This window comes from Sturnira hondurensis, unplaced genomic scaffold, assembly GCF_014824575.4.
Source record: "Sturnira hondurensis isolate 20B ecotype Veracruz unplaced genomic scaffold, ASM1482457v3 Scaffold0015056, whole genome shotgun sequence".
Taxonomy (NCBI): Eukaryota; Metazoa; Chordata; class Mammalia; order Chiroptera; family Phyllostomidae; genus Sturnira; species Sturnira hondurensis.
The window spans coordinates 1413850-1428299 of NW_028087687.1; the positions used below are offsets into that span (position 1 = coordinate 1413850).

General features: G+C 39.3%; 1 protein-coding gene across 14 annotated transcripts in view; it reads left to right on the plus strand.

Moving 5' to 3' along the window:
• The window catches only part of APBB2 (amyloid beta precursor protein binding family B member 2), a 321139-nt gene that overhangs the window by 132813 nt on the left and 173876 nt on the right, over positions 1-14450 (plus strand). For all 14 annotated transcript variants that reach the window (XM_037064275.1, XM_037064262.1, XM_037064265.1 and 11 more), the window contains one exon: positions 9438-9506. In XM_037064275.1, coding sequence (XP_036920170.1) covers positions 9488-9506 — 19 coding nt within the window. In that variant the 5' untranslated portion in view covers positions 9438-9487. The remainder of the gene's footprint in view (positions 1-9437; positions 9507-14450) is intronic.

The window sequence follows — 14450 nt, forward strand, 5'->3', positions numbered from 1 at the left end:
CATAAAATTTTTCTTAAAATTTTATGAAAGAATGACACCATACATGCTCTCTTTGTACTGTCTTTTTATTATGATAATTTTCAAACATACAGAAAAGTTTAAAGCACTGTGTATGGAATTCCAATATGCTAGTCATACTTTTTCATAGATAATTTTTATTCAATAATATTTTTAAAAATCTTTCTACCTAACTGTAGAAACATTCTCACTTTTAAATGGTGAATAATATTTCACTGTACAGATGTGATACAGATGTGACTGTACAGATGTGAAGGCTGCAGAGGCCGCCTTCCTTGAGGAAGACAGCCCTGTGTAATCTGGGCAGGGCACAAATCTCCAGGAAAGAACTTGGTTTCCACAGACTCATAGACACAGATAACAGACTGTGTTACCAAAGGGGAGGGGCCTGGGGAGAAGGGGGAGATGGGCAAAGGGAGTCAAATATATGGTGACAGATGGAAACTAGACTTCTGGCAGTGCGTACACTACAGTGTATATGACTATTGAATCATAATGTTTTACACCAGAAACTTACATAATGTTGTTAACCAATGTTACCTCAATTAAAAAAATAAATTTAACCTTAAGGAAGGAAAAAAAAGAACTTGATTCCTTATAGCAGGATCCTCATGTAGCATCGACCTTCGCCTTCATTGGTTCAGCTTTAGTCCCAGTGGCTCTTCAGTTATAGCATCTTGGTTGTTGTGGGTATAAGTAGTGTATCACTTACCTGTTGCCACAGTGATGCCTCGTAAGGAACCATCTCCAAGTTTAGTGGCTTAAACAAGAGCCATTTGTATCTACAGTCTGGCTGAGTGATTCTTATCCCCTCTGCTGGGCTGGCTCATGTGCCTACAGTCAGCTGCGGGTAAGTGTGTAGGTCTCTGCAGTGCCCCTCCCCCATGCTGAAGGTCACCTGGCTTACTCTGGACTAACATGGCCTTGGTCAGCGAGATTCAGGTGTCCTTCCTAAGTCTCTAGTATCCTTCCAGCAGGCCAGCCTGGGCATGTTCTAGAGGCAACAGAACAGACCATTTCTTTTTCATGGGGCTGGACGGAAGCCATGCTTTTCAAGCTTCTGTGTCATCTCATTCGCTAACCTATTGCCCCAAAGCAAGTCACACAGCCAGGTCTGAGTCAGTGGGAAGAACTAGAAAGTTACAGAGCAGGGAGCGGGGACACAGAGATGTTTTTCTTTGTGTGTGTGTGCAAGCTGAGTTTTCTTTTTTTAAGTACATTTTATTGATTATGTTATTACAGTTGTCCCTGTTTTCCCCCTCTACCCCGCTCTGCCCAGTACCCCCCTTCCCTCCAGCAACACCCTGCCTTAATTCATGTCCACGGGTTGTGCGTGTAAGTTCTTTGTTGCTTAAGGCTGTTAATGCAGTCTGCCCTCCACAGCTATCCAGCAACATATTTTAAATTATCACTTCTTAGAGCATTAAACATAGCTGTTATTTCTAAACTGCAGATGTTACGCCTTTGAAATATGAAACGTGGGAATCAAATGTATTTGTAAGAGAAGCATAAAGCTTTCATTTCTTTAAAAAAAGTCTTGTTAAGAGTTATAAAGGAACGCATAAATGGGAAAATCTACATTTATTGTTGTATCTTGAAAATATTTCTGTTCCAGGTGTTGGTGTTTTCCCCTGGGTTTCATTTTAGGAAACAGGGTTTTACCTTCTATGCATAATTTTCTTTGTTTGATAGTGGCTTAGAAATTGGTTTTGAAATCTGGCTTTGAGAACATTGAACCAAGTAAGATGAAGAGCTGGATAACTATGCGTAGTGTCAGATGGGCACTAGACTTATCGGGGTGGTCACTTGGTAAGGTATGTAAACGCCTGGTCACTAAGTTGTGTGCCTGGGACTAATATAAAGTGCAGTGGCAGGTACAAAAAAAGTGAGTTAGAACCACAAATCAAACTCCTTAAATGTTTTTGCTTTTTTAAAAATATATATTTTATTTACTTATTTTTAGAGAGGGGAAGGGAGGGAGAAAGAAAGGAAGAGAAACAGCAGTGTGTGGTGGCCTCTCATGTGCCCCCTACTGGGGACCTGGCCTGCACCTTAGTCATGGACCCTGACTGGGAATCGAACTGGTGACCCTTTGGTTCACAGATCAGTGCTCAATCCACTAAGCCACACCAGCCAAGGCTGTTTTTGCTTTAAATATAGACATTTGAAATAGGATTAGATCTGTGCATCTTTTTGCAGGGACCTTTGCTTTTTTTCCTCTCCACTTTTAAGTTATAATAAGTGGTAAATTCAGGCTTTTCCAGAACAGTGATTCTCAGTAGTAGCTATGCAGCACCCAGGTATGAAGATGGCAAGAAATTCTTACTAGAATTATATCTTCAAAGTTATTTTTAAAGTCAAGTTTATTCCCATGGAGTACAATGTTATATGCCACACCTCTCTCTTCTCTGTAGAAATACAAACTACTGAAATAAAAATTTGCATTGCATACACATATACCTACTAAATACTCTTCATTATGTATGCATCATAAAGTAACACACACTTTAGTTTTTTTAACAGAAACTGTGTGTATTATACTAAGCAGGGAATTTAAAGTTTATTGTCAAAGTTGCTTTATTTTTTGACTTTGAAACACACCCCCCAGGGTGAGCCAAGATTTCACGCACTTGTTCTTTATTGTACTGCCTTGACCTGTAAGGAAAAAGAGAGCTTAGGTTTTGTTTGCCAGCAATAGAGGGCCCCTTTGTTTGTATTTTCCTTGGATATCAGGATGTTGGACGTCAACTTCAAAAGAATAATAATATGGCCAGGATTGTCCTGTGGCATTAATTGATTCAGGTAATTTGAGTCCACTTCTAGAGAAAGCCCTGAGGGACATGGCACAGTGGGAATGAGCCTGCCCTCTGGAGGCAGAGCGTTGTGGGTCCTGACCAGCTCTGGCACTTGCCTCCCATGTGACCTGGGACACGTTACGTAACCCTCTGTGCCTCAGTCTCATCCTGAGTACAATGGATGTAGTAATAGTACTTCGTTAATGGGGTTACTGGAAGTGATGAATAAGGTAATCCTTATGAAGTCCCCACGCAGGACAGTGCCTGCTACAGAGTCAGGGCACTGGAGATGTTAGGAAGAGTGGGTGCTGGAAAGAACCCTGGTCATCGATGCCGCTGCTCCGTCTTACAGATGTGGCTAGAGATTAAGTTCTTTAAGGAAAAATGTTTAAAACTGTAAAGTGAGGTCGAAACAGTATGGATTAGGAGACACTCTAATCCTGGAATACAATGTCTACTTTAAAAGTATTTATCCAGTGATTCAACCTCGTGTAGTTGAAGAGCAAGGGTAAGCCAATAGTTTTTGATAGCCCCTTTCCATGCTTGGCAAGTTACAGTGATTTCAGTAATGGTAGAAAGGGAGTTTTTATTATAATTGCAGTTCTTAGCTCCATTCTTGGACTCAGCTCATTATCCGTGAAACATTGTTATAAGACGGCAGAACAGGGCAGGGAGAGAAGACAGTGGATGCAGACCACTGACGTTTATTGAACACTTACTGCTGAATGCGCAGAGGTCTCCAACAAACTCTGCTTTTATTCAGAACACTTACAGCCTCATTGAGAAGATAGGTCCTATGTGTAAGAAAAAAATAACAGTAACAATAGAGATAACAGGTAGCTTTATTGAATGTGTGGAGTCTGCCAGGCACTAAGTAGAGCAAGCCAGCCACCTGTCATGTCTCATTTGATCCTCATAGTAACTGCCAGATTGAGTGTCACCACAATTTATGAATGAATAAGACACGCTTTGGACGTTAGGTATTGGTTCGCGATCCCATGGGACCTAAGTGTCAAGGAGGCTAAGGAGAAGAGATGACTCTGGGCTGAAGTTAGACTTTTCAAAGTTGGGGGTTGGGGGTATCGAGAGCACTCATTACTTGCATTTTTGGGAGTGAAGACAAGGGATGGTGTCTTCCAGGACCCAGGGCAGTCTTGGGTAACAAAGAAGGTCTTACTCTGCAAAGCTTGCAAACGCCCTGCCAAGTATTCCTGTAGGTGAACGATGTGTTTATAATGATCTGAGCCTGGAATTTCTAAACATAAAGTGTTTTTTTTACAGATTCAATATACACTGTCTATTCTAGGAGTAGAAACTCCTTCAGGTTGGTAATGATATTTAATATTTTTGGACTTTCTTAGAGTTGCCCAGCATTTTGAAATCGATGTCATCAGCAGCAACGCAGATCCTGATGTCTGTGTTGACAACACAGCACACGCCTCTGTCCGTTCGCATTCATAGCTGTCACTCGGTGATGTTGCCCAGAGGTGCAAGAAGCTGGTTCCTGTTCATTCTCTGTGACTGGTAGTGTTGTTAGGCCCAGGAGTTTGCTTATTGAAGTGTGTCTCTCCTTTCATTTCTCCTTTTCTGGAACTTGTTGTGTTGCTAGGTTATATTATCTATGAATTTCACTTCAAGATAGTAAAGGGGGCGCTAGAAAATACTTGTTAGAGTAAGAGCATGTCAGGTGTGATGGGATTGCACTTTGAGTTTTCAGGAAGGTAGTAGCTGTTTGAAGGTAGTGAAGGACTTGAGTAAATGAGAGGTTCTAGAATCAGTTGGGTATTAGACTGACAATGGCTGGAAGGACTTGGTTCTGGAGGCTGTTGGATAAGGGAGTGGTGGCGAAGGGAGCCGTGTTTGTGCGTAGCTGGGATGGACCTGGGGGAGGTGTCGGGAGGGATGAGATGTGGTCCTGTGAAATACCAAGGTGGGCCTTGTGGACCCCTGTGAAGTGCTAAAGGCCCATGGAGGGATGGACAGAGGAGAGAGCAAGGTAAATTGGGAAGAATTTCTTAGACTTTCTTAACTGTATTTGGGGAAGACGGTGTAGTGAAAACTTAGTTTAAGCCTTTTGTCCCTCTTTGGCATCATTTCAAAGGACACAGAAAGTTCTTATCACAAGATTAAAAAAACTTGTAACTTTGTGGTGACAGATGTTAACTGGACTTATTGTGACCATTTTCTAGTAAGAGCAAATATTGATCATTATACTGCACACCTGAAACTAATATAATGTATGTTATATACATAAGGGCATGATTATAGTGAGATAATTTACTTCAACATTCTAGGTCAGGGTCATATTATATTGACAAAAATAAAGACATTGAGGAGTAGACTCATACATAGTAGGTTGAATAAATATATATGTATATAATTTCAAGTTTACATATTGATGTCTAATTGGGAAAAAAGTAGATAGCATCTTATACTGAAGTGAACTACAGGTGGGCACTGAATTTATGTGTCACTCATTTGTTTAATAGTTCTTTCATGAATTCTGCTTGGGGGCCGCCCCTCTGTGGTCCTATTGGATTTTAATTGAGCACCAGTAGTAATTATCACAAGGCATGTACCATATTTCACCATGTATGGTATACACCCATATTTTTGTCTGCATTATACACAGGACTATTATACCCATGGTATGTAATCATTATACCCATGTAAAATGAGCATCCTTATTTTTCCCTCAAAAATTTGGGGAAAAAATACACATTATACACTGTAAAATATGGTTAAAATACAGATTTTCATTAATAGGACAGAAAAACACTGCTGGAAGGGGAAACAGTTGTTGCTAGATTGCTTCCCTTATGTAGCTTGAAGCCTCATTTTAACGTCGCAGCTGTGTTCTTACTGTGGCGCTTGTAGTGGCCCACCCTGCTTCCCGGTCCCCAAACTCAGGATGCGATTGTCAGGAAGCAAAGGCTCTTGCTCTGAATGCTGACAGACCTCCTCTAGCTTCACAGCTGAGCTAGCGTTTTAGCCTGACTTTGCTTTTATGGGAAAGGTAGACAGTATTTGGATTAGGATAAAATTTCAGAATCTGCCTCTTTATCTAAATCAGCACTTCTCCAAATAAGATATAATGTGAGCCACATCTGTAATTTGAAATTTTCTAGTATTCACTAAAAAAAAAGAAATGGATGAAGTTAATTTTAACAATAGTTTATTTAACTCGTGAGATCCAAAATATTATTTCAATATATAGCAATATTTTAAAATTATTAACGAGATACTTTTTTTAGTGCAAAGTCTCCAAAGTTAGCATGTTATTTATACTTATAGCTGACAACCCGGATATGGCATATTCATTGGAAATAATTGATTTGTATATTGATTTAATAAAATTTATAGTTGAAAAGTAGATTCACTACCCAGTAAGTTCCACACTGACTTGAATATTTCTCAAGTATTAGTTTGTAAATTTAAGTTAATTATGATCAAATAAAGTTAAAAATTCACTTCCTCAATTGCATTAGTCACTTAAGTGTTCATAGCTCCCATTGCTCCTGGTGGCTTCCATATCGGACAGCACAGCTGTAGATTATTCTTAATACCACACTTAAGTGCTTTTATATTTTCTTGGGTTATTAATGAATTAGAATTGGTTCATACCACAAAGTCTTTGGAAACTGTTTTACTACATTAGATTTATTCATCCAGCAATCCAGTGCCTAGGGAAAAATAGCTCTGCATGTTTGTATTTCATTCCCAGGGCCAGGGAGTGCTTTGCACGTGGTAGGGGTTTAATCAGTGTTTAGCTAGCTACCCCCAATTTAGTCCTCGGGTTTACTTAAATTTTGCTTTCTCAGGGAAAATTTACCTGTTCCTTTGTTAAATTTTTTTTCATTGAACTGAGTTAATTTCTTCTAAAATATACATACTTGCACACTGATTTGAGTAACTTTGTGGTTAATAGCCACGTCCTAGACTAGACCATACGTCCCATGAGATTGGGGGAGGTGTTTTCTTCATTAAAGTATTCCTTGCCCACGGTGAGTTTGGAATAATATTGGTCAGATAATAACACCACAGGGCCATTTAAATTATCGCATGACTAGCAGATTATCCAGTTCTTAACTTTATAGTAGTTGAAGTTTTGTGTTGGGGTAAAAAAGGAATATTTTATTTTAACGATTATGCATACTAAAAAATATGCAGATTTTTAGGTTTTTCTCAGGTGTTTTCAAAATACTCCTGTAAGTATGCCTTTTCCTAGCTTTCTTCTACTTTATTGGTCTTCATTTTGTAAAAATACCCATCACCTCACATCTGTCTCCGCATAACTAAGGTGCACTGAAGCCAAAAACTAGAAGGTAGGAAAGTTGAATTGCGAAGTACTTTTAAGGAGCTGAGGAAGGCACAGGGCAAAAGTGAAGGCGATTGAGGCAGCATCTCTTGCTGCTTCAGGACAGTTAAAAATAAACCCACTGTTTTAATTATAGAAGAGTAATGAGCCTTACCCACAATATGTGAAAATATGATTAAAAATGTACTGAGAGTCAGTAAACCAAGGTCGTCAGGTCATTATCTGAATCATAAAGTTAGAGGTAATACCCATTAAAGATTACTAGTTTGGAAAGGTTAGCTAAGAATTTAGTGTTTGCAAACACAGGGGTGAGCGAAAGTAGATTTATAGGTATAATGCAAATAAATAATACAATAATCATTCGATAATAATATGCAGATAGAAATTCTGTTTTGCCTACTCACAACCATAAACCTATTTTGCCCACCCCTTGTGAAGTCTCTGCTTTTGAGTAGTGCTCTAGTAAACCTCTTGAATTTACTTTTCCTTCCAACATTTCAACGTGGACGTGAAGTAGGCATACAGAAATGTGGCCGTGAGGGTGCAGCTTGGTGGGTTTTCACGTGCAGGCCAAGCAGCTGTTGGTGACCATCCCAACCTCCTGGAGGCCACCCTCCTGCATTCTCCAGCTCTCTCTCCCTCCAGGGTAAAACCAGTATCCTGACATAGATAAGCTCTTCCTGTTTTTGTACTTGATATAAATGGAATCGCTGCAGTATCCGCCTTTGAATTAATAAAACAGATTATCATTCTAAGTGACATTTCTGGTAGCAATGCATCGAAAGCAAGGTGTTTTTGCAGTTTTCCTTATTATGCATCTAAGTTAGTAAACTGTCAGTTTACCACTGTATTTACCATATTTTGTCGTGTGTGATGCATACTTTTTTGCCTGAATATTTGAGGGAACGATAAAGATGCTCATTATACATGGATAGTACCTGAAATGCCTTGTTATCTGTACTTGTGTTGTGTAATTACTTGTTACATAAAATTTCTTGTATCATAAAATGTTCAAAAATAAATGCTAAGACTAAAATTCCTTTATAATACAAAAAACCCAAGTATTTAATTATAAATGAATTAAAAATTGAACTAAAAAATTAAAATCAAATATTTTTTTCTTGAAAGCTTGGGCCAAAAATGTGGGTTTGCATTATACATGGGAGCACATTATACACAGCAAAATACGGTAATGCTTTGGTATTCCTTTACGAAATGTTCTATGTAATAGGAGAGTATATGCACGTGTACATGTGCACGGATGAGTGTATTGCACATGTACCTGCTTTTAAAGATTTCTCTCAGACTCAGTCATGCTGTGCTATGCATGCCATTTACCCCTCAGTGATAGGTCTGAAAGCCTCTCTCATAGCCGCTCATGTAGACCCGAGTCATGGTTCTGAGTAGCGGCACAGGACTCTTATATAGATATGCCGTGATTTCATGGTCCAGCTGTCTGCTGAAGAACAGGTAGGTTGTTACTGACATTTTGCTTGTAGAACATTGTAGTCAGTGTGAATTTATCTATAAAGTATATTCTTACAAATGAAATTGCTGAGAAATGGGTCATACACTTTTACTTTGCTCAGATATTTCTAAATGGCCCTTTGAAGAGTTTCACCACTTTTGCTCCCACCAGAAAGGGTTAGTAACTCCTACTTCCAGTTTCCTATTTCACATTTTCTTAAGTTTTAAGTGAGGTTAGTTCTTTATTTTTTTATTGGGCAGTTGTGTTTCTCTTGGGACTTGTACCTGTTCTTTGCCCATTTTCCTACAAGCTTACTCATACTTTTCTTAATAATTTCAAGGAGTTCTTTCCATGGAAAGGAAATTAGCACTTTTGTGTCATTTTTGGTGGTTTTTTTCCTATTTGTTTTTTTGTCCTATCTATGTTTATAGCCATTTTTTGCCCCTAAACAGGAGGTTTAGATTTTTATAGGGTGAAATGTACCAGTTTTTTTCCTTATTGGTTTCTGAATTGTGTGTTTTTAATGAGAAAAAGCATTGGAAACTTTAGATAGATAATAGATAATTAGATAGATAGGTAAATATATAGATAAACTTAAGCCTAGGATATAAAAAAAAATCTCAAATGTTTGTGGGAAAAGGACCCTAAGCAGTAATTCAAATTTTAGTCAAAAGTGGTATAACTACCTATAAACAAACAAAAATTTGGATGTTATTTGTCAAAATTTATTTAACATTTTAAAACATTTTTTGGAAAGGTTTTCAATGATATGCTTATTTCCTTATATGTATGCTTTGTTATTTGGGGTTTTAATTTCTCAAATGATCCCTCTTTTCAGATTGCAAATTATAACCCATTCCCAGCACCATTGCTGACGTCCAGTGATCCATGTCAGAAGTACTTCCAGGTCAGATATATTTTCACATGTTTCAATGCAGAGAAGCAGTTGCATGTTAAAACTAACAAATGTATGTGATGATTGTTTTGATGTTCAACTCATGATTTGCTAAAATAACGTGTTGTCGGTTTTCATTGTTTTTCACTAATGTAATAGAAAAAATGAATCTTTAAAATAAGATAGAAGAATCAATTGGACTTAATTGTATTCATGTAATAGCTGCATGACTACTAATATAATGTGAAAATATTTTAGTTGACTCTAATGGGAAATATAGAACTATCAAATTTTGCCATCTAGCTTTGCCCATTGTAGCCTGTGAACAGTTACATGTGAGCAAAGGAGGTGGTGGTGTGAGTCTCCGAACAGCATCCTACCCACTGTGGGGTCTGCCTAGAACGGACCTCCCCGAGTCAGTATTCTCCTTGGATTCAACACTATTCAAAAGCAGGCCCTAGGAAAAATCACCTTAATGTTATTGTATGTTCCTGTCTTAGCCACGTGGTGGATGCTGGTCTCTACACAGGATGGTGTGGGATTTACTCTTAGCCCACAGTAATATAATACGGGGAAAGTGATGGCAGTAACATCCGGAATTAAACACACTATAGGACTTCCAAGTGGCAGGAGCATCTGGGCAGATCCGTGTTTGTTAGGGCACACACCACTCAGAAAATTCTGAGTTTTCGGAGAAATAGATGTTAAATGTGGGCTAGTAGATATTAATGTCCCTGAATTTTAAATTAAACTCACTAAGCATGCCCAACCTCTTCCTTGCTATACATAACACTGCATGTTTCATGTCAGCGAAGAACTAAAATAAAACAATAAAATAAATACTAAGTCCAGTAGAAGTATAGGAATAAGTAGGAATACCCTTTTCATAAGCCTCAGCCAAAACCAGTATGACAGAGGAACCTACGTCCACAGAGGAACATTAGGGACTTAGGTGGGTCTTAGAGGACATCTAATTCATGCTGGGAAATTCGGGGGCAGGAGGTTTTCTTTGTAAATACGTATGTGAATAGGTAAGTTAATTTCAGAAAATCAAAGCAAATATGTATGTCCTTTTAAAGATACATTTTAAGTACTGAGAATAAACCCCTTTAGGAATTCTTTAGTGTTAAAATTTTCTTTTATTACTTTGGAAGATAGACTCAGCATGGAAACAATTTAGGAACAAAGCTGGCAAATACATAAAATGATGTGTTTTTGTTCTAAACAGAGGTGAATTAATCAAATGGCTTGTAGCAATTTCTTCTGGTCATTATATTTTGTTATGCTGATACAGTTGGTACTCAAGTTGCATTGTTCCTTGGTAGTTGTATAAAAAATAATGAAATGGTTTTCCAGCATGATTTTTTAATAAAGAGCTACTGCTATTGTACATTGGTATAGGATGCAACACACTTTGCCAAGAAAGTGGTATTCTTATTTCAGGGGACATATTCCAGCCATTTTTATTTGAAAATTGAAATGCAGCTAGTAAGGAGAGTCTGGACCAATACATGAGATGAGGTGTGCCCAAATCCCACTTTCCGCCTTTCAGGAGCCTCATGACTCAGAGCGCCTTTTAAAAAACAAACATACCTGAATCAGTACCACTGTCTGCCTGAAAAATTCTTCTTGAACTTGCAAGATTCAACCTAGGAGTCTCTTCTGAACAGGTCATAGCTGTGACATAATTGAGTGAGTAGCCTATTTTAAGGCTTCTTTCATTGTTTCTGGTTTTTTTTTTCTGTTTTGGAATTGACTCGAGGTCAGCTTATTCGAGAAAACCTGTGTCACTTCATTTGCGTACTTTTTTTCACCTAAACCAGTGTTCCCAGGTTTGATCATTCCCAGAGTCATCAGAGTTGGCCGTAAAAGTCCAGAGCTGTTAAAGAAACACATTCATCTTCAGAGGACACTGAGGCTCTTCTACATGATGAAAACAGCTTAGAAATGGAGCAGAGAAAATATCCTTGGGGTATGCACATCACATCCCAAGATGATTGCCTCTAGTGTCTTAATTCTTATTTGAGTGCACATATTGTGATTTGTGTTTTCAAGTGATCAGCCACCACATCTACCAGGTTTTCCCTCATCTGGACTACCTCTCTCTTCCTTGTCAACTGCTGGACTCCTACCTGTCTTTCAGGACTGAGCTCAGCATTTTGTGTGTGTTGTTGTGTTGCTTTTTGTGGGAGATCCTTCCCTGAACCTCTCTCTTCATCTGTAATACCTTCTTATAAGCCCCTGCTTTAGCTTTTGGCGGTTTGTTTAATAAGTTATTCTTCTCACTGCCCTGTCTGAGTTTCTTAAAAAAGAGCAATTGGTGCATCTTTCTTGAAGCACCTCAGTTGCACTTGGAAGGTTGAAGTGCACATATTGTGCACAAATCACAATATGCGCACTCACTCAGAGTGAGCCCTGAGGCCATTAAGTTGACTGAAGAATAGGAAACCCTTGGGGGGTTAGAGCTAGCTCTTGAAATCCGTCCCTGTATCTTAAGAGCCTGGGGAAGTTGCCCTGTGAACCAGCTGTGTGAAGTTGCTTTCCTGGTTTAGAAACTTCCACGGCACTAAACCTGTGATCTCTCCTACCCAATGACCCAAGCTGCCTCCTAATAACCTTTGCATCTTTTGTTCATAGAGAAGTTCTTATCATTTTTGTCACATTGAGAGTTTACTTTCATGAGTAATTTCAGGAAACCAGCTTTATTTTGCCTCTCCTTCCTAAAAGAAAAAAAATTTTTTGAGTTTATTTCATTTCCTTAATACTTTGAGGTCTAGTTCAAAAGGCAACATTCCTCAGGGCAGACGTTTTGCTATTAACTCCTCAGTGGAAATAAAATTGTGTAGCAGAAAAATAAAAATGAAGAAAATGTGTAGTCTCATTTAAGAGCGGGGCAAACACTGGGCTTCCCTGGGCCCATTTGTCAGTTTCCAATTTTATAAGCATGTCACAGGAGCAGGAAAAGAGCAGCAGGTTATTGAAGAGAGGAGTCGCCTGCCATGACTGACAATTTTTCCCCTTGTCAGGGGACGAGCAGTCTCAGAAAGAGAAGGGAGCAGGTTTAACTACAGGCTCCAGCGTGAGGCCGTGTTACAGTGTCATCTGAGTTACGGGCTCACAGCTCAGTGCTGGGGTCTTTGTGACTCTGGGCTGAGGAAAGCTTGGTTAGCCATGAAATAAAATGGTCCTGGCCTACCTAATTTTGTCTAGGCTTCGTAAAAAAAAAGACACAAAACTCTGTATGTTAGAGTTTTGTTGCTTTCATTGCTCAAAGGAGAAAAACATTTCTAAGTGGTTTAAGGCAAAAAATAATGTTTTTTGGTTTTCAGGGATTCCAACAATGTCACTGCAGCTTGCTGACTTTCTCTGTCTCCTGACTGTACTTCCCCATTTGTTAGGTTCTTGCTTATGCAAGATGCAGGTTGTCTTTTTGTGGCGACTCCTTGCAGCTTCTGTCTCCTAGTTCAAGAAGAAGAGAGAAGAGAGCACTTCTCTTCTGGTCCTTCTGACAAGTCTTAGGAAGGAGTGCCTCCACTGGGTAGCTTGCTTTTCCTTGAGCTGGTCGCCATAGCGGCGGGGATTCGCTGCTCTGATTGGCTGGGCCTGGGCCATGTGCTTCATGAAGTCAGGGGCAGGGTCATCTCTGCCCGAAACATAGGGGCTGAATCCCTAATCTGTGCAAGAAGGTATTTCTATTTTGTCAGTTTTGTTCACTGCTGTATCCTCAGCAATGAGAACTGTATCTACTGCGTGGTAGTACACACAAAAAACATCTGTTGAATGAGCGTGGAGGAAGGCTGATTCCTCAAGGGAAATTTGGGGGCTTTTACCTAAAAAGGAGGAAATACATGCCAGCGTATAACAGATGTTTCTTCATCATGTAGGAGAGCGACAGCAGCATTCATACGAATTCTCACCACACTCATAACTCTGAACGTATACCCAGCTCTGGAATAGGAATCGATCCTCTTGAATTGATGATGGGTCTTCATAGGTGACACTCAGAACTGATGAATAGATGTGGAGGTGATGGCAAAACCAGGGGCCCTCTGCACCTTCCAGAATCCCAGGAGCCACTTCTCTGCTAAGTCGGGCCCTTGGGGTTACACCCAACACCCCGAAGACAACCCCACTCGGAGACCATGTCTTTCCTCTTTCCCTCTAGTCCGTAGACTGCCTTTTCATTTTGTTGATGGTTTCCTTTGCTGAGCAAAACCTTTTTAGTCTGATTGTGTCCCATTTGTTTATTTCGGTTTTGTTGCCTTTGCTTGTGGTGTCAAATCCAAAAAAAATCATTGCCAGGATGTGTTAAAAACCTTACCTGCTATGTTTTTCTCAAGGAGTTTGATGGGTTCAGATTTTACTTTCAAGTTTTTAATCCATTTTGAGTTAATTTTTGTGTATAGTGTAAGAGAGTGGTCCAATTTAAATTTTTTTTTTTTTTGCCTGTGGCGGTCCATTTTTCCCAACACCCTAATTGAAGAGGCTGTCCTTTCCCTGTTGTGTGTTCTTGGCTCTTCTGTGATAAATTAGTTGACCATATATATATATGCATGGGTTTATTTCTGTGCTCTGTATTCTGTTCCATTGATCTATGTGTCTATTTTTATGGCATCAAAGTTCAAAAAATTTTTAAGTGTCACTAACCCTGTGTTTTTTCCTTGTGACTATTTCTAAACTTTGTCCATCTCTGCAGATTTTCCAAGATTGCTTACCCTCAGGGGAAGACTTTATCTTCATGAGAAAATTGGGGCTATCAGTTTTACTTTTCCTTGGTTTTGTGTCACAGCAGTGACATATGTTCCTGTCCCCATCCTTATTCCCCCACCTTCTTTCTTATGTGAAGAAGTGCCCCTTGTCATGGGAAGGGCCTGCAATTCCACACCTGCTGTAGTCCCCCTCTCCTCTCGTCGCCTGGATTCTTCCTTCTTGATCTCTCCTTCTTTTGTCTTTCTG